We start from the raw sequence: 24,828 nt of genomic DNA on the forward strand, positions 1-24,828 counted from the left end.
GTGAATCTGACTGCCTTCTAGGAGCTTAGCAACGACAGAAGTGGGAGGTGCCCGCCTCTCCACGGAAGCTCTCCTCCTTTGCAGCCAGGCTGCACCATTCTCCTTCTTGTTCACTTCCGGAGAGTAAGCATCCTGTCCACCTCTGTAGCAGAGGTGTCCACTCCACACTGGGTGGTGGTGAAGTCAGGTCTGGAAGGCCCACTGCTTCCTGTGGACAAGGCCTTCAGCCCACGCTGGTCCCACAGCCCACCCTCTGAATCCCGAGCATCTCTGGGTCCTGGACTGTGAGGGGTTCTGCAGAGTCACTTGTATTTATCCTACTGGGCTCTGTGCATGTACAAGTGCAGATAGAGGCTGGTCCACTCCTCCATTGCTCGCCATCTTATTTTTTTGAGACAGGCTCTCTAGTTGAGCCTAGAGGTCAGGAATTCAGCTAGATGGATTGGCCAGTGAACCTCAGGGATCCTCCCGTCTCCACTTACCTAGTGCTGGGATTAGAAGCACAGGCACGTGCTGCCACACCTGGCCTTAGAGCACAGGCACGTGCTGCCACACCTGGCCTTAGAGCACAGGCACGTGCTGCCACACCTGGCCCTAGACTCGTAAGCTGAACATCTGAACTCAGATTCTAACGTTGCAAACCAAGCCATCGCCCTAGCACTGAATCACATGCAATTCATGCGTGCACACAAATCCCCAGAGCCAGTGGTTCCCCAGCCGCATGTTAGCATCAGCTGGAAACATGTTAGAAACCTCTGTCCTGGGCTGGAGAGGTTAAGTGCACTGGCTGCTCTTCCAAAGGTCCTGAGTTCAATTCTCAGCAATTACATGGTGGCCCTCTTCCAGAACACTGTATACATAATAAATAAATAAATCTTGAGAAAAAGATCCCAGTCCCTGAGTCCCACCTCAGACCCGCTGAACCAGAAAATGCGAGGACAGCCTGGGCTGGGAAGCTGTTTGAACAAGGCCCTTAGGTAGAACTGATGGTCCCCAGGGTGTGACAGCCATTGCAACTGGTGATCAAAGGCTTCTGAGCATTCCAGAAGCATCGCCTCACCCCCAACCCTGGCTGTTCAAGTCTAAGTCCAGCAAGCGGCAGTTCTGAGACAGCCAATCCTATTACGCTCCGATCTGCTGAGAGAACATCTGTGAATGCACGTGCTCTTTCCCCTTCCACAGGACAGAGGCCGGAAACAAGCTACATCAGGCATGGTGAGAAAAGAGGCTTAGACGTAGGGAGACACAGGGAAGAGGACAATAGCAGAGATCTGGGCCTTGTCCACATCCTCCAACATCCACAGGTTGGGAAAGGAGCCTCCAACATCCATAGGATGGGACCTCGCACGGGACAGGAGGACATTCACTCTTCACCTGACACTGTCCTCTGCCCACTTCACAAGCTGTGCGCTCTCTCTCTCTCTCTCTCTCTCTCTCTCTCTCTCTCTCTCTCTCTCTCTCTCTCTCTCTTCTCCCCTCTCCCCCCTTATCCTCTCCCCTTACCCCCTCTCCTCTCCCCGCCCCTTCCCACCCTGCCCCGCCCACTTGTGTGGACCTTCATCCTCTTCCTTGTCTTCCTTGTCAGTGGTCTTTGCACATGCTCCCTTAGAGCCACCACAGGAATTCAATTCTCACTCCTGCAGAGGAAGCACCTGAGGTGTTCCCCCCCCCACCCCCCGTGGCACAGTTAACGTCACTCTGCACCTCTCTCCCCAGGTACGCCTTCACTGTCATTTACACCTTTGAGGCCCTGATAAAGATCCTGGCAAGAGGATTTTGTTTAAATGAGTTCACTTATCTTCGGGACCCTTGGAACTGGCTGGACTTTAGCGTCATTACCCTGGCGTGAGTGGTTTTTCTCTGCTGGCATGTGTGTCCCTGTAGGTTTTGGGGTATAGGACTTTGGGGGAGTGTCCATGCTCATAATGTAGATTACTTCCTCACATCATCCCAGCTTTCTCTATTGGAATACATAATCAGGCCTGCCCTGCACCCACGGGGACAAACCCAAGACTTGGTTCTGTGCTAATAACTGTCCAACTCAGGTCATGTGAGCCTTAGCACTATTTCTACCCCCAAAGAACCACGTCTGAGGAGGCAGGTTCACCAAGCCCATGTGGTGATGCCACCAGATATGCCGTGTCTGTCCTGGGTCCCCCAACACTCCTCGCTCTCCCTCTGACTACCCTTGCGTATGCTGCATGCACCCTGGAGCCCTTCCCCTGAGGAAATGCCCATGGCTCCTACAGGTATGTTGGTTCAGCGGTAGATCTTCGAGGAATCTCAGGCCTGCGGACATTCCGAGTTCTCAGAGCCCTGAAGACTGTTTCTGTGATCCCAGGTGAGTGGCTTTAACTAGTGCATTTGTTCAATGGAGTAATTGTTCATGTCATTGCTCTCCTCAGACGTACTCACACACGTGCGTGTACACACACACACACACACACACACACACACACACGGGCACCCAACAGTGGTTTTAGTTGAATCACAAGTGTCAATCCCTTATTAGCCTTGAGATGATTTAAAAAAAAAAAGATGCATTGCCTGGGTCTCAGCTGCTTGCTTGTACCGTGAGGATAGCAGGCCCCACCCGCCTGCCAGTCTCAGCCATCGCAAGGTGCGCGGGAGAAGATGGGCTTGGAACTGTCTGGACCGTGTGAGTGGGCCACACCTGCGTGTAGTGAGTGAGGAGGCCAGCCCAGATGCACACGTGGGAGCATCTCTCTCGCCTATCCACAGGACTGAAGGTCATCGTGGGAGCCCTGATCCACTCGGTGAGGAAGCTGGCTGACGTGACCATCCTTACTGTCTTCTGCCTGAGTGTCTTTGCCTTGGTGGGCCTGCAGCTCTTCAAGGGGAACCTTAAGAACAATTGTGTCATGAACAGCACAGCTCTCTACAAGGCTGATAATTTCTCATCTGAGATATCAAGTGAGTATACCCTCTGCTGTCGTGACCTACAGCCGGACTCTGGGACAGTGTGGCTGTGGGGACGTAGTGCAAAGCCCTGCTCCTCTCTGTGCATACACTGGCCTGCCTTCCTTCTTTCTTTCTTTCTTTCTTTCTTTCTTTTTTTTCAAGACAGGGTTTCTCTGTGTAGCCTTGACTGTCCTGGACTCACTCTGTAGACCAGGCTGGCCTTGAACTCACAGAGATCTGCCTGCCTCTGCCTCCCAAGTGCTGGGATTAAAGGAGTGCGCCACCGCTGCCCAGTTTTATACTGACATTTCATCTCCACTGAATCGCTCCTAAGCGGCGTTGAACTCCCCACCCCGCTTTCCTGCCGACCAGTTTCCCTTTGGTAAAGGAAAAGTTTGACAAGTTCTAAACCTGAAAGCCGGGTTTTTTCTGGCTCTGTGCAGCTTCCAGGTGGCTTGGAAGGGCACGTGGCTCCCTTGAAGGCTTGTAGGCAAAGGAGCGACCTCCCTTAGACAAAAAGCAGGCAGTGTCCTCCTGGCCACCAAGGCCTAGAACACTCCATGAGGGCTCCTTCCTTCCTTTCTTTAGACTATATCTTCCTCAAGCCTGGTACCACCGACCGCTTATTGTGTGGCAATGGATCTGATGCTGGGTAAGTACACGGCTGCCCCAGTGCCCAGCATCCTTCCTCCAGAGCCTCTTCTGGGCGGGGACCCTAGCATCCCAAAGAAGCTGTGTTAATAAATACCATAGACACTGCCACACGGAAACTCATGGAGAGGGAAGCTGAGAACATGATTCAGCTGGTAAAACCCTGGCCGACTGTGAATCCCCCACACCAAATTAAAAAAAAAAGTGGAGCACATCAATGCAGAGCTGTAGCCACAGCACTGCAGGGCCTCGGGGTAGACAGTTGAGGACAGGCAGAGCCCCTGAGCTTCCTGGATGACCAGTGAGCTTCAAGTTCAATGAAAGAACCCTACCCTCCACATACATGTGCCCATACAACATATGAGCACACCACACACATACACATGTGCACACACACACACACACAGCCTTATGGAGAGTAAGTGTATTAGTCAGGTTTTTGACGGGCAATAAAGGACTCCAGGATTTCATGACCCAACACAACAACCGTTCCTCTTGTGGACCAGCTGGCGTTTGGCTTCTCCACGCATCTGCGAACAGCAGATGGACATGCTGCAAGGTGTCTGTGTGTCCCACTGATCCTTCATCCCCAGCAGTCTGGCCCGAGCTGCCCTGTACAGACACGGGATTCCAAGGGGGAACAGTGGAGGTGTGGGTCTTGGTTTCACACACAGTGACATTCTTTCTGTGTCCCCTTGACTAAAGCGAGTCAGAAATCAGCAGAGATCTGAGGGCTGATGAAACAGATGTCACCCCCTCACTGAAAAGAGTGGGCGGGCCATAACTCAGAGGCCTATGGGTACCAAAAGGGAGGGACAAGTGAGTGGCTCCCAGAAGATGTGACCGTGTTTGTATTAAGGCTCTGCTCTCACCACAGCTCATTACATCCTTGGGTTTGATATATATATTTGTAATAGGGGAAGAAATAAATGCATAATATTTCTGCGATTTCAAATTCTTACAGAGGTCAGGCACATAACACAAGATGAGTGGTGAGGGCCAGGAGGGAACCATAGCAACTGAGAGTTCATGACCCATCGAAAGGGGCAGATGTTGCTCAGCCCAGCTTTTGGTTGCTATGTGTAAGTGGGTGTCCTCTGCCTCCAGCTCTGCCAGCTTAACAGAGGGAGACAGGAAGTTTCAAATTTTAATGTGCTAACTCCCAGGCAGAAATTTGGTCACAAGTTCCCCAAAATATCTACCTATCATACTGGCCGGACAAAATATGTCTGCAGGCTGAAATCAGAATGTAAGCCAACTGTGTTTTGGTCTCTTTGGTATGTGCACAAAGATGTTATGCTATAGAAAACATATGCTGTGTTAGGAGTTCCATAGGCTGGGAAAACACAGTGGATGATGTTGCAAGGCCAGATAGAAATTTGGGGAGGGCTTCCTGGAGGCAACAGTTGAGGCTGATGTTGAGGGACAAGAATGATACTTCACGGATGGATGAACAAGTGATGCTTCGATGGAGGTGACCCCTAGGTGGAGGGCAGAAAGTAAGAAGCTAAGCTAAAAAGTAAGGACCCTCATCGCTGCCTCCTGCTTCGGCCACTGGAGTAAAGAGAGAGCAGGAGAGGTCTAGGTGACATATCAGAAAGGTCTGTCCCGAAATAGCATAATTCGTAGATACGTGCTCCCAGAGTGGCGACTAGCCTTTGTTGCCCATGTGGAGACAGATGACACTGATATGAGCATAGTAGCCACATTTCCATTGCTGTCGCCAAATACCTGAGAATAAATACATGCAGGTAGGGCTTATTGGGGCTCGCAGTTTAAGGGTACAGTTCGTTGTGAGGAAGGCATGGAGGCAGGGCTGTGAGGCAGCTGGTCGCACTGCACCCACTCAGGAAGCAGTGGCAGATGAATGCTGATGTGCAGCTCACTTTCTTCTTTTCATCCAGCCCCCCCCCCCCGCCCCAGTGGTAGCACCCACACTTAGGGCGGCCTGTGGAACGGTGGCACCCACACTTAGGGCGGGCCTGTGGAACGGTGGCACCCACACTTAGGGCGGGCCTGTGGAACGGTGGCGCCCACACTTAGGGCGGGCCTGTGGAACGGTGGCACCCACACTTAGGGCGGGCCTGTGGAACGGTGGCGCCCACACTTAGGGCAGGCCTTCCTACCTCAGTTAGACAAATCTAGGAACTCCTTCAGGCAAGCTTAGGGGTTTGTCTCCTAAGTGAGTCTAGACTCTGTTGATGTGGCACTCAATATTAACCATCTCACTAGAAGAGTAACTTCCGGTGGAGCTGAGGGGTAAGGACAGACAGGAGGACTCCTACCCTCTGCATTCCCCAAAGTTCTCTGATCGTTGGGTTTTTGGCTCTGGGAAAGTGTGGCTCAGACATCGTCAGTTTTGACTTTCCTTCTGTTTAAGTCTAAACCGTGCCTTCTTCCCACCCAGATGACAGGCACGTCTGAAGCCAGCGGCTCCAGAGCAAGCCTCAACTCTCCATGATAAAGTTCTGGGCTTCACCTACACCCCAACCTCAAGTGCCAGAGAGGCCGACTTCCCATCAGGCAGATGCAGCCAGGCAGTCGGGGAGTGGACACACCTAGCTTGGGTAGTAAGGAGAGGCTGGCTCAAGGCAGTAATGGAGTAAAGTCTGAGGGGTCTGCACAAAAGCTGGGTCTTGGGCTGGCTCCAGGTAAAACAGAAGCCCTGAGGTGTAGGGTCTCAAGATGGAGACTGAGTATCAAAAAAAAAAAAAAAAAAAAACCAAACCACCAAGTGATTGTGTGTATGTGTGTGTGCGCGTGCGCACACGTGTATATACAAGTCCGTGTGTGTATGTATGTGTGTACATGTGTGTTCAGGTCTGTGTGTGTGTGTTGTATGTGAGTGTGTGTGTAGATCCATGTGTATATGTGTATGTACATGTGTGTACAGGTCCGTGTGTGTGTAAGTGTGTGTATATGTATGTGTATATGTGTGTTTGTGGTGTGTGTGTGTGTGTGTGTGTGTGTGTGTGTGTGTGTGTGTATGTGATTTGCCTAGTTGTCTGCCTGGTCAGCGAGCTCCAGAGATGCTCCTGTCTCAGCTGGCTTCCCCAACACTGGCAGTAAAGGGATGTTTTGCCACAGGCAGCTTCTTCAGGTGCCCGGGATCTGAAGGCAGGTCCTCAGATCCTTTATGGCCAGGTTGCTGGCCCCAGCAGCAGGGATTTTCACTTGCTTCCCACGCATACCGTCTGGTGTGCGGAAGGAGCTGTGCAAGGGGCTGTTGCTGTGTGAGCCGGTGGGATGAGCAGCCAGCAGTTGAGCTGTGGAGTGGCTAGAGTGAAGTCATAGAAGACAGAAGGAAACCTGGCCTCCACGCTAGTGACGGGACTTACAAGAAAGAAAACCGAAGGGCTCCCCTCAAACATGGGAGTCGGGGGATTTGCAAATCTCCAGTCACAGTGGGGATAAAAATTAGAATTAATTTGTCAGAGACCTAAGCAGTTCTATGGATCCCAAGGCAGTGTGCTTGCGTGGAGGTCTGGAACAGGGAACACCCCAGAGGTTGCCAGTGAGGGATGATGCCAAGCTCCCTGGTTCCTTGACCAGGCTGTCCCCACTTGGTGGGGGGTGGGGGGGAGAAGCATGTCACCTGTTCTGGCCAGATATATTCCTCCACACTGACTCCTTGATATGAAGAAGGAGGGCTTGGTACCACCCCCCCATTCATCCATCAGATATCTCTACCCTGACCTTTCTCCTCCCAGCCCCCCCCCACACACACACACCAGGAGGCGAGGTGGACTCAGTGCTCAGTACCTCATGGTTTAAATTTTTTATTTTTTAAAAAAGAATCTTTTCGTACAATACATTCTAATCATATCCCCCCCAGCCCAAATTCTCTCTCTCAAACTAAAAAACACAAACAAACAAACAAACAAAAAAACCGAATAAGACAAAAATAACGAAACAAAACAAAAAGCACACACACACAAAATAGAATCTCCTTTGTGTTGGCCAGCTACTCTCAGGTGCACCCTGGAGTGTGGTTGATCCTCCCATGGCTTGCCTCCATTTTTAATGAATACACTGGCACTCTCTGGGTTCAGGCAGCTGATTTCTCTCTGAACCCTACTTCCTCACTTTAAGTAAGGACTGTTGAGATGATTGCATTATATTGTCCATGAAGCACTTAGGGAGGAGAGAGGTATACAGTGAGAGCTTAGCAAGTGGAAGGTGATGTTTTCATTGTTACATACAATCTGTTGCTGAACTTGGCTGATGTAAGCCCGCTTGATGGTTAACCCTGCAGACGGTGACAACGGCCTTGGAGCTCAGTCTGCTCTGTGGCTGCTGGCTTTCCTGTCCCTGCTGCAAGCCGACAAGGAGCTTGACACCATATAGAGTCGAGTCAGGGCCTGTCATCTTGCCTTCACCAGACAGGGTAAATGAGCAAAAGCATTAGCATCCCCGCGTTATGGATGAGGGAAACTGAGTCCCACACTAAATGTTCTACTAATAAGCCAAAGGCTGAGCTCTCTGACTCCAAGCCCATCAATTTCTTACTGCCCCCACACCTCCTTGTGCCCAACCAACAAGGGCCGCGCCATAGTGGCCTTCTCTTCTCTTGCTGCAGTCACTGCCCTGACGGCTACACCTGTATGAAAATGTCTGAAAACCCAGATTTTAACTACACCAGCTTTGATTCCTTTGCATGGGCGTTCCTCTCACTGTTCCGCCTCATGACGCAGGACTCCTGGGAACGCCTGTACCAGCAGGTAACTTTGTTTTCTTTATTTGAGACAGGGTTTCACTGTGAGAACTTTGCTTACGTAGAGCGTGTGGTCCTCCCGCCTCTGCATCCCAAGTGCGCGGGTTACAGACACGCACCACCATGCTTGGCCGTGCCAGCTGGTTCCAATCTGCATGTCCTCTTGGCTGGTGACTGCATGGCTCCTCTTATCCTGGAAGTCTAACTGACGTCCAAGGGTCCACACATCCCATGTACAGCCCTCTTTTCTCTCCCTCAAATCTCCAGACACTCCGGGCTTCTGGGAAGATGTACATGGTCTTTTTTGTGCTCGTCATCTTCCTCGGATCCTTCTACCTTGTCAATTTGATCTTGGCTGTGGTCACCATGGCGTATGAGGAGCAGAACCAGGCAACAATTGCGGAAATCGAAGACAAGGAAAAAAAGTTCCAGGAAGCCCTTGGGGTGTTGCAGAAGGAACAGGAGGTGGGTGGAGGCAACCCTGGTGTAGGAGCACGGATCTTACCCAGGGGCTTTCTCTGGTTCCTAGCCCTGGGCCAGAAGATGGCTGTCAGCAAAGTGTTTGCCATGCAAATATGAAGACCTGAGTTCAAATCCCAGAGCCCACCTTTTAGAAAGTCGCCGGGTACATGCTTGTGACCCCTTGCTGGGGAGGCGGGGTTGGTGACTCACTGGAGCTCAGGCTGGTTGGCTAGTCACAAAAGTAAAGTAAGCGGGTCCTACGGGAGTGACACCACACTGGGGCTGACCTCTGGTCTCTATAAGCATGCACACACACATGTGCTCCTATATGAACATGCTTGCACACGCTCTACACACAGAAGAATCTGAGTTGGGGAGCTTTTGCCAAGTGATTTACTCAGGAGCCTTTTGGACACAGGGAGGGTGAACGAAGGATGATCAGGCAGTGGGTGCAGCTAGCCCACAAGATGATCTCAACTAGATGTTAGCAGTCGCCTGATCCCTCTAGGGATCTCCGGCAGTGACCCACACCTCAGTTAGCCGTATTTGGAAACAAGAGGTCTGGCTGTCTGTGCTCCCATGTCTGGCTCTGGTGTGGAAAGCCAAAGGAATTTTCTCCACAGTGCTGCATGTCAGCACCAACCGTTAGGCTTGTGCCATGACTGAGGAGGAGCGTCCACCTGATAGGTAGGGCTTAGTCACCAGCGCCTGCTGCAAGGGCTGAAGGAGGGAGGCCACCCCTGTTTCTGCCCCCGTCCCACCACTGCTTGCATCTTAACCCTCAACCCCTTTAGTCTCAGATCTCTCACCACCACAGCCGTGTTTGAAGGATACAAACACTAAACTCGGTCAGATTCTGTGGGTTCAACTACTCCTCTTTCCTCAGGTGCTGGCAGCCATGGGTATCGACACCACCTCGCTCCATTCCCATGATGGATCGCCTTCAGCCCCCAAAAACACCAATGAGAGAAAATACAGAATGAAATCAAGGGTGTCAGAGGGTTCTACAGAGGACAACAGGTCACCCCAGTCTGAGCCTTACAACCAACGCCGGATGGTAAGTTATGCTGAGCTGGCTCGAGGGTTCACTCGGCGTGGCAGACTCCCCTTCTCCCTGGTGGCCTAAGCTAGGACAGAGCCATTATCAGTGCGAATGGGTGTGAATGATAAGGGCTAAGTGGAGGGGATCAAGATTAAGATTGTGAAGCTGGGCACCACGGTGGCGCATGCCTTTAGTCCCAGCACTTGGGAGGCAGAGGCCAGTGGATCGCTGTGCGTTCGAGGCCAGCCTGGTCTACAAAGTGAGTCTAGGACAGTCAAGGATACACAGAGAGACCCTGTCTTGGGAAGAAAAAAAAAACCAAAAAAACAAAAAAGAAAGAAAGAAAGAAAAGAAAAAAAGATTAAGATTGTGGAAGAAGGAAAAGGAGAGGAAATGCAGGATGATTCCCAGGCTTCAGGCCGGGACCCTTGGGAGAGCTGTGAGGAAGAGCCTGGGTGTGTAAGGAAGGGAGGGGAAGCCCCTATGGGCCATACTGACCCTGAGGTCTTCCTGGTTAACAAGGGTCGCTTTCTGTCTTTCTGAGATTGGCGTCTCTGTCCCTGGTGCTGAAAACCCACGGACAGCTTTCTTATTTCTCGCTTCCTGCCCCACGGTTCAGGCTGTCACCTACTATTGACGCAGAAGACCCCAGGACCTATCTCTGAGACACAGCCTAGCCTGGGAATGAGTTTCATACCTCACGTTAGACCCTGTAGCAATCTGTCCCACCGTGGTTAACATTCTACCTCCCACTTCAACCTCCCTTACCAACCTTCTTCCTCCTTTCTCTCCACCACCTGAAAACCCTGTATACTGAATAGCTCCCTCTTGTAGGCCTCTGCTCTCTTCCCTGCTGCTGTGATAAACACCATGACCACAGTTGCAACAGGGAGGGCAGGATTCATTTCACCTTAGGACTTTAAGGTCACAGCCCATTATGGAGGGAAGCTGGGATAGAAACCCAAAGCAGGAACCTGAAGGCAGGAACCGAAGCAGAAACCACAAGGGAACATTGCTCGTTGGCTTGTTCCCTGGCTCATGTTCAGTCCCATGTTGGACTTGACCCTCCTACATCAATTAACAGTCAAGAAACTGCCCCACAGACATGGCCACAGGCCAGTCTGGTAGAGGCGACTCTCTAACTGAGGCTCCCTCTTCCCAGGTGGGTCAAGTTGACAACCTAGAGTGGCTCTCACAATTAGTCATGCACAAGAGAAATTCTTACACCAGTCATATGGAGAGGGGGCCAGGAAGCTTTTGTAGGGGTGGGAGGGGGTGGGTTTACTTCCTGCCCGTAGCATCCCTCTGAACCTTCCTTCCTGTGTTCACTGAAGGATTCTCTCCTCTATTGACAACCCTAGGATTACACAGGCATCTATACTCACAGGCACGCGGGGCACACCCGTGCCTCAGCACCTGTGGACATCTGTGCCGCTCTTACCCTCTCTGCCTCTTAGAGCAGTGCCTGGAATGCACAGGGCACAGTTCAGTGTCTCACAGGGAATTTGTCTAGGACTCTGATGGTCACAGAAGAGAATGAACCGTAGTTTCCATGGAAATGTCAACAACGCCGAATCGGGCTTTAATTTCCCCTCCATTCAGTCAGCCACACACAGATTAACACCTGAGTGTCCAAGCATTGTCTCCTCTTCTTTCTCCACATCTGTTTTTCTAGTAAATAGTTCTCTGGGAGTTTTCATGTAAAGATTTTTTTTTCAGACCAAAAATAATGACTTAGAGTTTAGAGATAAGACACAGGAAAGAGACCATGGCCCGTCGTTTGACAAACAGATTGGCTCTAAGATAAGTGGTGGTAAGGAGGTGCTGATGGCCGAACACTGGACCTCGATGCTCTGCCTGGCTTCCTCCTTAGTTTGCTTGTTGCCCAAATGTTAAACAACTCTGTCTTCTTATCTTTAGTATCGGTTTCCTAATTATTTTCTTCCCCTACAATATGGGAAGAACTCATGTGCTTGAGTGCTGTAGCCTGGGGGTTGAAAAAAAAAAAAAAAATATATATATATATATATATTCATTCTAGGCAGAGTGCTCTGTGTATAACACTAGGCTGTTAATGGTGATTTATGAACAGGATTAGGCTCCAAGCCACCATGAAAAGAAACCTCAAGGGGCTTGAGAGATGGTTGAGCTGGTAATGTGTTTGCCCTACAATTGAGGACCTGAGTTCAATTCCCAGAACCCACATTGAAAGAAAAGGCCAGGCATGCTGCCTGCTGCTGCTGCACTCGTGCGATCCCAGCACTGGGGAGGCAGAAACAAGAGAATGCCTGGGGCTGGTTGGACAGCCAGCCTACTTGGTGAGCTCCAGGGCAGCGGGAGACCTTGTCTTCAGAAGAAAAAAGAAGAAAGGAAGGAAACAAGAAAGAAAAAAGGAAGGGAGGAAAGAAGGAGGGGAAGGATAGTGCTTAAGAAACAGCTGACTTGATCCTCTGACCTGTGCACACATGCACAGGCACACACACACAGACAGTCCTCTGACCTATGCACACATGCACAGGCACACACACACAGACAATCCTCTGACCTACGCACACATGCACAGGCACACACACACAGACACATACATGAGAAAGGAGGGAACAGGGGGGAGACAGTGAACTGGGATTTATCACGTAAACGAGGAGAATTCTAAAGGTAACACGCCCTACTTTCGTTAATTCAGTAAATAAAAGGAATTAAGAAAAAAGTAAAGGCACTATGACCAGAGTTTGGTAGGGAGCCATTGTTTAGACTCAGGAGACGCTATGTGTGGTCTGAGCACAGGACTGGTGACTCACTGTGGCCAGGGTCCCACAGTCACGAGAACTAGCCAATCCCGTTCAGGAGCTCTGTGGAGGTCGGCGCCTGAGATTTCGAGGACCAGAGCTTTCCCTCTGCATCCATAAGCCTCGCGGCTCTCGCTGGGTGGAAGCTTTTGATGGGAAATGTTTATCGATTTGGAAGAATAGCATTTTTTTTTCTTCCAAGAAATTGGGCTGCAACTCTTCCTTCAGTCTTCTGCTGGCCTCAGGGGATCCTGCCAGCTCATTACACTGTAAGCTCCTGTCCCGTCCCCCCTCCCTCCCCCCCCCCCCCGTTCCAACACAAACCCTCGCACCACACAGACGGAACCCAGTGAGCTGTACGTCTTAATTTTCAGACAGCAGAGCACACACATTCTATTAATAGCCACACCCCACTCTCCAGTTCGGGCATATTTCCTGAGGTCCTGATTGTCCATGTGCGTGTGGGAACACAGAACAGCTCTGTCCATGCCTGTCACCAAAGGCTGGCCAACATCTGGCCCAGCTGGCAGTATTTGGTGACAATAACCTATTTGCTGGTCTGAGGCACCCTATAATTGCCCCCTCTCCTCTCTTCTTTCCCTGAGTCTGTTTGGCATATCATTTTCCTGGTTCCTTCTCGACATCTACCCAGAACATCTTCAGGTATTTAGGTAGCGACGGAGCGGTCATAAGACGCGGACGTGGGTGGAGGGAAGTGCGTGATGGATTTAGGGAGGACCGCTCCTGTCCCACCTTCTCTCCCACTCATCTGCGGACAATGTCCAGTCTTTCCTAGGCCTCTCTTCCGGGAGACGCAGGGCTAGCCATGGCAGCGTGTTCCACTTCCGGGCAGCCACCCAAGATGTCTCACTTCCTGACGGAATCACAGACGACGGAGTCTTTCACGGAGACCACGGAAGTCGCCGCGATTCCCTGTTGCTGGGCAGGGGTGTTGGACAGGCAGGCCTTCTCCCCAGGAGCCCACTGCCTCAGTCCCCCAACCCTGGCCCTGCACACGGAGAAGAGAGACAGCTCCCAGGGACCACTGGTGAGCTTGCCACTGGACCTCTTGATGGCCTGGTGAGTTGCGCATGCTCCGTACTCACGCTCCAGTAGAGGCCTCTTGCACCACCAGTTGAAGGGCCATCAACAACATCTGCCCCGTGCTCTCTACCCAACAGACCCAAAACAGCCACTGGGGTTGTCTGAGGTGAAAGGCAGTGGCCATCTTTTCTCCAGGCAGAGGTGCAGTTGGTTTTCTGTTTGGCCTCCTGTTTATTTCTTCTTTGTCTTCCTGTTGCTACTTGTCATCGCTGCTTTGGAGATGTCCCATGTGCTCCTCTGCTGAGGACAAGGACAACCAGAGTCCTTCTATGTAAGCCTGTGGCTCTGAGCAAACAGTCCCTGACAGGACAGACCCTGACAAAATCGTTGTAGCCTTGGCTCCACTCACAGGATGACTAACTCATCAAAACGTCACAGACTAGGGACAGGATCCTGACTGTCCCCTACTCCTTAAGGGAATTTCCACAGTGGGTATCACGGCAAACCTTGGAATCTGTGTTGAGTTAGGAGGTGCAATCTAATTTGCGGTCTCCTCCAGCACCCTTCTGCAGCTTCTGTGTGCCCCCACTGGCTGCCGGAGACACACATGCAGAGAGGCTCGCAAAGGCAGCACTGTGTGGCTGGTTCCACTAAGTCTGGCGAGTCCAGCAGAACTGTGCTGCCTCAGCCTGAGATCACATGACTCAGTATTCCAGGAGGAAGCAGATGGCTGCTTCAGTGGGCAAGAGGAAGGATTTAGTAAAGAATTCACAGAGGTGTGTGCTGGGCGCGGGGAGCTAAGGAGCAGTGAGGGACCCCGGGAGCAGCAACAGTGAGGAGCTAGTGCATGCCCAAGCTGAAAATGTGAGGAAAGGGCCCCAAAATCAGAACTTGTCAAGATCCGTGGCCGAGGGACCTGTGGTCGTAGGTAGAAAACCCTGCTGCTGCCAGCTGAAAGAAACAGGAAACAAATAGCCAACCCCACGGCCACCCCGTCCTACTGTCCAGTGGTGTTTCCTGTTGGCCACGCCTGATCAGAGCCATGGGGTGAATAGTTTGCGCATGTTGCCCTCTCTGGACACAGAACAGGGAAAACAGGTGCAGAGTGTGTCTTTAGGACAAATGGAATCACCAACCCAGAGTCCTAAGGTCACATCCAGGCTGCAGGGCTCTCCGGGAGGTGTGTTAGTGCTGTGCGCAGGGAGAGCTTGCCTCCAGAATTCTCTCTGATTCCGGTCACAGCAGCAATCTCAGCTATTGTGATCCAGTGGAAGAGTAAATCGCGTGGAGCACAGCCAGGGAAAGCAGTAGGAGTCTGTTCTTAGCAGGTGAACAGGGAAAGCAGAAAGTGCAGCCTGCAGATTAAGAGCTGGCAGAGCCAAGCAGCGAGAGTCGGCGTCAGGACTTAGGAAGTCTGCCTGTGTTTCTCCCTCGTGTCCATTCCTGGGCCAGTCTGGGCTGGTGTCCTTCCTGTAATAGGTAGAGGCTTTCTTAGAAGTTGTCTTTACCCATGATTCACTCTGTCACAATTGGTTGCATTCGATATACGAATGTATATGAAAATGTGACCTCCCATAAAGCTGGAAGTTTATTAGGGGGGAGGGCATGCCTTGGTGCCCCTCTCGGGGTGGGGATTAAGGAAAGCCAACCAGAGCCAGCTTTACTGTTTTCCCCAAGCCCTGCCCCTCCTTGTATCTTGGCTGCCTCATACCCCAGCAAATAGAAAGCATAAAAACTCTATTTCTTTCCCCTGGTCTCCTGACTTTACCATTTGAACTCTAATGTTTGTCTGAACCCCAGATAATACCTCACATAGCGTTTTGTCACTCTCTTGGGATGCACCCCTCTCTCCCCTGTATCTGTTCTGGAATAGTCACATTCTTGAATGTTCAGCCATGATTCATGCTGGTGAAGCTACCCAGCTGGTGTCAGATGACCCTAAGCCCTTCTCTATCCAAGGACCTGCACCCAGTTGTCTTTAGCAAGTTCCCTAGTTTTCCAACCCTTTTTGCTTTCCCTGGGGCTCAGCAAGCTCTTTCTCCCATTAACTTCTGAGATCCTCTTGGCTGAGCTCATACATTCCAGCCTGGGCCCTGGCTCCATCCTGCCTCTGTGTGCTGGTCCTCACAGCTGAGCTCTTAGCCCAAGGCTCAAACACCATTCCTACTTCTGCAAGCTTTCCCTCCGGCTCATGGCTTCCCAGTGCCGCTCACAACTGCATGAGAGCAGCCCGTAAGAAGCGGAATGACCCAGCTCTGCTGATGGAGCCCTCCCGCTGGAAGTGTTTTGACCCTGCTTGTGTCCCAGCAGGCACCTGATGCCACAGGGCAGAAGAATTTCCTGTCTGTGGAGTACTTGGATGAATCTTTCCGAGCACAGAGGGCGATGAGCGTCGTCAGCGTCATGACTTCTGTCATTGAGGGTGAGTGCTGCTCACTAAGATGTCCATCCTTCAGGCTGGGCCAAGGACCTCTCTCTGTGGCTTGAGTTTGTAGCTGTTCTCCTTGCTGATGCCTTTGGCCTCCAACTTCCTTCACTAATGTGGCTTTTATGTGCATAAAGTTCCTAAAGCAAGAGACTCGATGAAAAAGTGCCCTAGTTCACTTCTTGTTCAAATTAGCATCTGCTTCATATGCACTCGCAAACTGGATTCTCAGACGTGATCTGGGAAACATCACGCAATGGCAGCTGCCTCCCAGGTGTGCAAGGAGCTCAATGGTCCTTCGTTTCCCCGGCACGGAAAAGTTATTCCTTATGTTCTCCATGGCAATGACGTTCATTATTGTAAGTTTATTTCTGTCTCAAGCTGTCATTGTGCCAAACATGGGGAGACAACCTAAGTGAATTAGCCAATCTATTTCACCAAGTCCTTTTCAATTCTGCCAATCAAGTGGGAGCAGACTCAGTCTCCTGAGGATTGCGCCTATGATCCAGCCGGGGAGTGGGGAAGGAAAGGGCATGCTGCTGCGTCATGGCCACCCCTTCACACAAGCCCCAAGAGAGCGTGGTTGCGACCTTCTCTCTGGGAACAGAGGCTGGTTCTAGCCGAGTTTTTACTTCACTACCGGGTGGGGTGTTTCTTGTCCTTGGCAAATCCAACTGTTTACGTTCCCGCTAAGGAAGGTTCTCGCAGCTTCAGAGAATGGGCTGCGCAATTCAGATAGCTTGAGTTTTCATTTATCCCTTGGAACTTTTTAAAAAAAAGATTTATTCATGCAAACATCTGTTGGGCATCTGCTAGACACCTGGCGTTGTTCCAGGAGCCTGCGATGCACACCTGTTCTCATGGAGCGTGTACCCTGGAGACAGAGATGATCACCACAAGTGGCTGTGTGGGCAGGGAGGAGGGGTGAGAGGGACAGTAAAGGAAAGCGGTGGACAGTGGGGCATTCTAAGCAGACAATTTAAGACTCGGTGACAGGGAAAGGCTGGCCTCTCCAGGAAGACCAGAAATCTGAGTGGCACAAAGGGGAATTGGCATTTTAAAACCACGAGAGAAAATTCCTCAGACATAAACACCAAATAAATTCTCCAGGGATAAGATAGAAGCTGTGCATGGTAGTGTGTCCCCCAAATTCCAAAATTAGGAAAACTGAATAGGAGGAGTGAGTTCTAGATCCGCCAGGGCTATACCACATGACCTTGGCTCAAGAAGAAAGGTGGGAGCAAGAAAACTGTGAATATAAACATATCACACTTTAGACCAGAGAAAGGCTTAGAGTGGAGAGGCAGTGGGGTGGAGAAAACAGACCTGGAACCCACTTGCTTGGGTTTGCATCTAGGCTCTGTGGTCCATAGTAAACTGTATGACTTGGGGGCTCTCTTGACTTTCTGGGCCTCAGATTTTCTCACTGGCAAAATATATGGTGCTGATTTGCAATGAACTGAAGAGATGAAAAACTAACACGAAGAATAATCTGATATCTTGGGGAGACGAGAGGACTACAGGGATGGTAGGAGTCAGGGAGTCAGGAGACACCATATTAAAGCTGGGTAGAGCAGGCTTGACCAAAGCTGGGTAGAGCAGGCTTGGCCAGAGCTTCTGAGCATGAAGGGAATCATCTTCCCTAGCTGGGTGCCACATCCATTATGGGGTCCGTGGAGAATGCCTCATGCGGGTCAGTCATGACGGGGTCCACAGGACCACTTCCTTCAGGTTGATAGCACCAGAGAAGGTCTGGCTCAGGCGAATAACAGCGTGGCAGTTCACTTAGCTCAAGGCCTGCGAGCCATTCATGCTTGGCATGCAAGCTGAGATTTGACAATCATCCAAACCAGAAGGCCAGACGCAGACTTGCAGCTGTGAGCGCAGCTGTTATCACACTTAGCGGGAGAGAGGACATGAGACAGGCTGCTAGTGGGGTGCTGAGTGTCTTGGAGAAATGCTGGATGCTAAGAGGAGTGGAAGGAGTTTCGCCTCGGGCCAGGGAAGCATCCTAGGCAGACAGATCCTGAAGCAGACATGTATAAGCCTGAGCTATCTGAAACAGAGACATCGAGGCAGCGGGGGCCTCAGAGTACGGCTAGCGAAGAAGGCTAGGTCCAGACTCACAAACCCCCCCTAGGGTCCAGTGGACGTTGAGTTTCATCCAAGATCGGTGGGATGTCACTGAAGGGCTGGAGGCAGGAAAAAAAGAGATCTGGGATTTCATAGACACTTGCAGAGGGTGGAATTTAGGTGGGATGGCGCTGGCAGGGAGAGCAGGAGACAAATGAGGTGAGGGTCGGTGTGCTAGCTCTGGGGGAGGGCAGCAAGGATGGTGGAGAATGGAGGGTTGCCAGAGGCATGAGGATCCAGAGTTCACAAGGCACATGGGCCTGGAGCAAGCACCTCGAGATGTACTGGTCCAGTGTGAGCCTTATAGAGAGGACCGGACGGCGTCAGAGGAAAGACAGGAGAAGATGCACGGGAGTCTGGGACGCATCCTTGTAGTAGTCGGTGGCTTCATGATAACGGTTCTAGAATCCAGATGAGGAGAGGGACCTAGAGACATATCCCACAGTGATCTGAAGGCATGGTGATTTTGAAGACACAAGGGGACAATGGGTGACATCAGAAAGAACAACTCGTATCAAGTTTGAGGAAACTACAGCATGTACTGGTTGATCAGGAGAGAGGGAGCCATTGGAAGAGACAGGAGGCGGAGCACCCAGAAATGAAGAAGAGGCAAAGATCCAGAGTCCTTCAGGGAGCAGAGAAAGGTCAGCAGAGGCAGAGCTGTGGAGGTGTCGAGTGATGTGTACTGGGGCTTCGCTTGTGTGGAAATGTTTGGTTATCTGCACTGGATCCTCAAAGCAGACAGAGAGTTAGTTAGCTCAGTGGGTAAAGTACCTGCCTTACAAGCATAAAGTCTTGAGTTCAAATCTCCAGCACCCATGCCAGAAAACCTGATCTGGCTGCATGTGCCTGTAACTCAGCATTGGGGGCCAGAGATACGGGCTCCCAGGAGCTCATTGGACAGTTGGTCCAGGCAAATCAGTGTACTTACAATTCCATAGGAGACCCTGCCTCAAGGCAAGGTGGAGAGTGAGAGAGGGGACCATCCAGTGTCTTGCTCACTCACCTGCACTTTTACATGCATGCATCATACAAACAACACAACACATACACATACACAAACACACAAAAACCACGCTGGATGGCACCTAAAAAATAAAACTGGTCCTTTGGCCTACACACAGACACACACAAGTGCACCTGTTACACTGGTGCACCTGCACAGGCATGAACACACACACACACACACACAGAAGCAGACACACACGCACACATATACCCCCACACACTGGTGCACCTACACAGGCATAAACACACACACACACACACACACACACATGTACCGTAAACACACATCACACACACATACCACACACACACTGGTGCACTTGCACAGGCATAAACACATACACACACACACACACACACACACACACACACACACACACACACTCCACACCAGGACCATTATAGCTGAACAGTGAGCAGAGGCCACACATGAAGAATAAGTGAGAAGTGAAGAGATGGAGACGCTGTACGTGGGCCGCCTTGTCAAGGGCTTTTCCTGTGAACAAAGAGGGGAAAAAGATACAGGAGGGTAGGGGTTGGAGGATACCTTTCTGGTTTTTGAGACTGGAGAGTTTTGGGCATTTTGACCTGGAATTGTCTTGGAGATGGGGAGGGATGGAGAGGGTACAGAGGAACACTCAAGCACATTCTGGAAGGGGAGGGAGAGGGAGCCCAGGAGGAGACCTTGGCTGCTATTTTCAGAGAAGGTCTTTCTCCTAAGAGGAGAAAAGTTCTTTCCAAAGTTCTGGGATGGAGGCGTGGCCACAATCAAGGCTGTGGTTGCTCTTGTCTCTGCGTCCCTTAGTCAGTCAGGATTGGCCATGGTAGTTACAAAGCAGAGGCACCTCTGTTGATAACAAGCTCACTGCACAAGCATGAGGACCTGAGATCAGATACCCAGACCCCTGTAAAAGCCAATCACATCACCATGTCCTGGTAACCTCAGCACCAGGAAGGGATAGGCAGACCCCCCCAGATATTTCTGTCCAGCCATTCTAGCCTTAAAGGTGAGATCCAGGTTCGTGGAGACTTTGCCTTTAAAAGAGTCAGAGGAGGACACTGGCATTGACCTCCGGTGTCTGCAGGCGTACTCTCACACACACATGGCACATGCATGTTGCCCCCACCACACACACACACACACACACACACACACACACACACACACCACACATACACAGAAGTGCGTGCGTGCACACACATACACACACCACACACACATACACAGAAGTGCATGTGCGTGCGCACAGTCACACACACACCACACACTACACACACCACACACACACACCACACCACACCACACACACAGAAAGCTGAGCCATCACCCTTTGTGCCTCACAGACAGGCTGCTTCTGCCAGGACAGTGTCTGTAAATGTCCTCATTCAGAACCAGCTCCTTTTGGTGCCAAAACAGGTCCAGGAAAGTCCACTTTGGCTCCAAATAGGGAGGATTAGTTCCACTCCTAGAACACATCCACTTCTGTGCAAAACTGTGCTCTGCCAGTTTTGACATCTGTAGTTTGAAAACCTCTCAGTAGGTAATTAGCGCAGCATGGTAGTGGAAATAAATAGTCTGGTCTGTGGAAGAGAAACAGACACGTGTCCGTGGGAATACATGGAAAGACCCAGATGAAACACCATGTCAACTGCTTAGGAAAACCTGATTATCCAAAAAATGCTGTTAATATAAATAACCAAAGATGGAGTAGGGGAGAAGTACATCAATACATTGTTCCTTACCCAGAATAAACTGCAAATTCACCAAAATTTGACATGAAAAATAGTGAGGCTATAAAGAAAGAAGAAAACATAGATAAGTGTTTTTTTTTAAACCTTACAGTGAAAGATGCTTTGTAGGCAAAGTGTGTGTATAAGAAAGCATGGGGGGAAATGCTCGCATCAGCTGGTCTATCTATCTCCAGGATGTATGGCATGCAGTAGAATTTATAGGTAAGCCCAAAGCTATGAAATTGCCCTCCATAGAAACGGCCCCAATTACACATTCAAGCAGGAATGTAGTGGAGGCTGCTGCAGGAATGAGTCTGGGGCTCAGGGGAGAGATCGGAAGCTGGACATACGATTCAGGACCGATCTGCATGGAAGCGCTCTTCTAGGGCCACGGGGATCAATAAGATTACCTAGGGAGAAGATGAAGTCAGAACGCTTGCGCTCACCAACAAACACCTCAAGCCAGGAGAGGAAGCAAGAGATCAAAGCTAAGAGAGACAGCATCCGTGAGGAGGAGAGCGAAGCTAAGGTATCATCCTAGCGTGGCTGTCAGTGCCACGAGAGGCCCGCCTGGCTTCTGTGTGCACTTTGGAGGAGTAAGAGCCAGACACCAGGGCCTCCAGAGAAAAGAAGAAGAAAGAAAATGGAGACCACATTTAAGAAACTTCCAGAGAAGTTTGCTGTTGAAGAGGCAAAAGATGAGAAGAGAAGAGGGCCAGGAGAGACCTCTTCTAGATCTGAGATACAATTAAAGTGTGTTGACGTGCTGACGTGGGCCAGCGGGGGATGGAGAAGGGGGCTGAGAAGCGAGGAGGGAAGGGTTTCCATGTAAGTCCGAGGGGTGCGGCTCCCCCTGTGCCTGTAGACATGAAACAGGAGATGGGGAGGGCGTGCAGGTCCACGGGGGACTCAGCGGTAGGAAGGATCTCTTCCATGGATGGTCCTGAATTCTGAGGGCGAGAGAAGGAAGTCCACGAAGAGTTAGAGGCTGTAGGAGAGGGGAGGAGAAAACTTTCAAGACTTATCTAGAAAACTGGAGGGATGCACTTGTATTTAGAAACCATTGAGGTTTTTGTTTTTTTTTTTTTTGGTCATGTTTTATTATTTCTTTTTAATAAGATAAAATCCATATTGGGTTTCACTGCACCCTGAATGAGGTAGCTCACTCAAAGGGACCAGTTGCCCCCACAGAGTTCCTGGGCAGGGGACTGGCAGAGGCTCCACGATGGCTTAGGTGAGGCTGTGTCGTCTCCAGCCACATTCACCTGGCTGTGTGCAAATCCAGTTGATTCATAGGGTCCTTTGCCAGGCAAGTAGAGGAAGGAGAAAGTGGGCAAAACAATCTAAGCACATCTGCAAAAGAGGCAGCGCAAGGATGGATGTGAAATTCATGAGGGTTAAGTTGAAAGGCAAGGGCTTGATATGAGCAATGAGTAAAACCAAGTGAGGTCAGGCTGCAGAGAGAGCTCAGCCAGTGCTTGCCTCACAAGTCTCAGGGCCTGAGCTCGATCCTCAGAGCCCACAAAGTGAAAAGCCGGGCATGACAGTGCACACTTGTAATCCCTGCGCTGGCAAGGCTGAGATCTTTGGGGCTTGCTAGCAGACCAGCCTCACCTACATAGTGAGTTCCTGGACAGCCGGGGCTGCATGGAGAGACCCTGTCTGAAAAAGAAAAAAAGACAAGGAGAAGACAGAGCGGTCCATACCTGAGAAGTGACAACTGAAGTTGTCCTCTAGAAAAGGAAGAGACATGCCAGCAGTCTGAAGGGCTCGGGGGATGGGTGGACAGCGGTGACAGGACAGGTCCTTTTGCTCTACAAGTAGGATGTGGAAGGCGCGGAGATAAGGGCTGATGTGAGTCTGTGAAGGCCACAGGTATTCGTAGGACCACAGGATGGGGTCCCGAGGTGACACATGAGTGACATCTGTCATTGACTCCACCGCAATGCAGAACTTGAGGAGTCTAAACTGCGGTGCCCACCCTGCCTGATCAGCTTGGCTCAGAAGTATTTGATCTGGGAGTGCTGCCCCAGGTGGATGAAGTTCAAGATGGCGCTCTTCGAGCTGGTGACAGATCCTTTCACGGAGCTCATCATCACCCTGTGCATTGTGGTGAATACCGTCTTCATGGCCATGGAGTTCTACCCCATGTCCGACGCCTTCGATGCCATGCTGCAAGCCGGCAACATCGTGAGTGACCTGGTGGCACTGCCCCAGCCATCACTTGGGTGGGTGGCTGCATGCTTTCACTGGGTTGGTATCATTCTGAGAGCAGAGCGGTGGAGCAGCGGTGAGGGTGTACGGACATTGACCTCTCGGGGGCAAAGCTGGAGGAGCCGAGCTAAGCTGGGGGGGAGGGGGCGGGGAGAAGGGCAGGGCTGCTTTGAGATCAGCAAGGAAAGTGGACAGCAGGGGGCGGGTGAGGGGTGGGGTGCCCTGAAGTAGGACAAGTTACATCCCCTTACAGAACATGGGATTAGCCACTTGTACCATGTAGGTCTTACTGGCCTCTACTCAGGAATGAGGTCTCAAATGTCACTTCCTCATCAAAGACCATCTGTAGAGTGTGTGTGTGTGTGTGAGAGAGAGAGAGAGAGAGAGAGAGAGAGAGAGAGAGAGAGAGAGAGTGTGTGTGTGTGTGTGTGTGTGTGTGTGTGTGTGTGTGTTCATACATGTCTGCATGGGTCCGAAAGCTAAAGGACAACCTCACATATGTCATTCCTCAGGAGCCTTCCATTTGTGGTTGTTGTTTTTGTGTATTTATATATTCTTTAAGAATTTCATGCAGTGTGTTTTTATCATGTTCTTTCCCAGCCCCCATCCTCCCAGCCCCATTGTTTTGGAGCCAGGGTCTCACTGAACCTGGGTCTCATCAGCTCAGCTAGACTAGCTGGCCGATGAGCCTCAGGGGTCCACCTGCCTCCACCCTCCCAGGGCTGCTATTGCAGGTGTGTGCCATGAGGCCTGACTTTTTTTTTTTTTTACAGGGATTGGGGGGATTAAACTGGGGTCTTCCTGCTTTTGTGGCAGTGCTTGGCCAATTGAGCCATCTCCCCAGTTCATGCATATGGTTTTCAGTGTGGTCATTGAAGAGTGGAGGACAGAGCAGGGGACAGAGGGCATGCGCAAACCTGTCTGCCGTGCAGCAAATGCATAAAAGCCTGAACTGTCCTATTTGCTGTTACTTTAAATCTGAGCAAGTTGGAACACTCTCTTCTGTCTGTCAGAAAGAGGCCAGAGCCTGTTTGCAGGCCCTTGCGTGGCTTTGATAAAAGCCTGGGAGTGTGAAGCCCTGACCCCAGTCTTTTGCTTTCTCCCTTCCCTGCCTCCTTACCTTGCTAGCTTTTGTTGCCTGACGCTGATCTCCTTCAAGACCAGAGTCCTGTCCTGTGTAAGGCAACTGAAGAACTTCAAAGCAAAAGGGAATCTTAAGAGACCGCGGATTGCTGATCTGAGTCCCTTCTATTTATTCACGACTCTCTGCCTGAGAAATATCCAAGTGTTAACTCCCACTGTGCCCAGTACACAGATGAGGAAACTGAGGCGTGGGAAGGGTTGTGTCGCTTATCCAAGCTTATGTAAGCTAGGAAGCAGCTGAGCTGGTATCTGTATCTTAGTCTGTGTTTTCTCACAACCCACACATTTTAACACCTGAACAAGCAGACTGACGCTTCTGACACAATTAACAGTGAGGTTTATTCTTTTTGTTTGTTTTTTGAGACAGGGTCTCTCTGTGTAGCCTTGGCTGTCCTGGACTCCCTTTGTACACCAGGCTGGCCTTGAACTCACAGTGATCCACCTGCCTCTGCCTCCCAAGTGCTGGGATTAAAGGGGTGCGCCACCATGCCCCGGCCCCAATGAAGTTTGTTCTAATGGCACCCCATTAGAGGGGAGTTAGATCCCGGCACCC

The 24,828-nt window shown here is 50.9% G+C and overlaps 1 protein-coding gene across 1 annotated transcript in view; it reads left to right on the top strand.

The window, feature by feature from the left end:
• The window catches only part of SCN10A (sodium voltage-gated channel alpha subunit 10), an 82,845-nt gene that overhangs the window by 18,615 nt on the left and 39,402 nt on the right, over window positions 1-24,828 (top strand). Inside the window, exons 2-11 of the mRNA XM_084754935.1 lie at window positions 1,717-1,845; window positions 2,250-2,341; window positions 2,743-2,934; window positions 3,511-3,574; window positions 8,153-8,294; window positions 8,555-8,752; window positions 9,636-9,806; window positions 13,364-13,657; window positions 15,932-16,043; window positions 22,870-23,108. Of these exons, the coding sequence (XP_084611061.1) occupies window positions 1,717-1,845; window positions 2,250-2,341; window positions 2,743-2,934; window positions 3,511-3,574; window positions 8,153-8,294; window positions 8,555-8,752; window positions 9,636-9,806; window positions 13,364-13,657; window positions 15,932-16,043; window positions 22,870-23,108 (1,633 nt within the window). The remainder of the gene's footprint in view (window positions 1-1,716; window positions 1,846-2,249; window positions 2,342-2,742; window positions 2,935-3,510; window positions 3,575-8,152; window positions 8,295-8,554; window positions 8,753-9,635; window positions 9,807-13,363; window positions 13,658-15,931; window positions 16,044-22,869; window positions 23,109-24,828) is intronic.

Source organism: Acomys minous, assembly GCF_964271855.1.
Source record: "Acomys minous genome assembly, chromosome: 13".
Lineage (NCBI taxonomy): Eukaryota > Metazoa > Chordata > Mammalia > Rodentia > Muridae > Acomys > Acomys minous.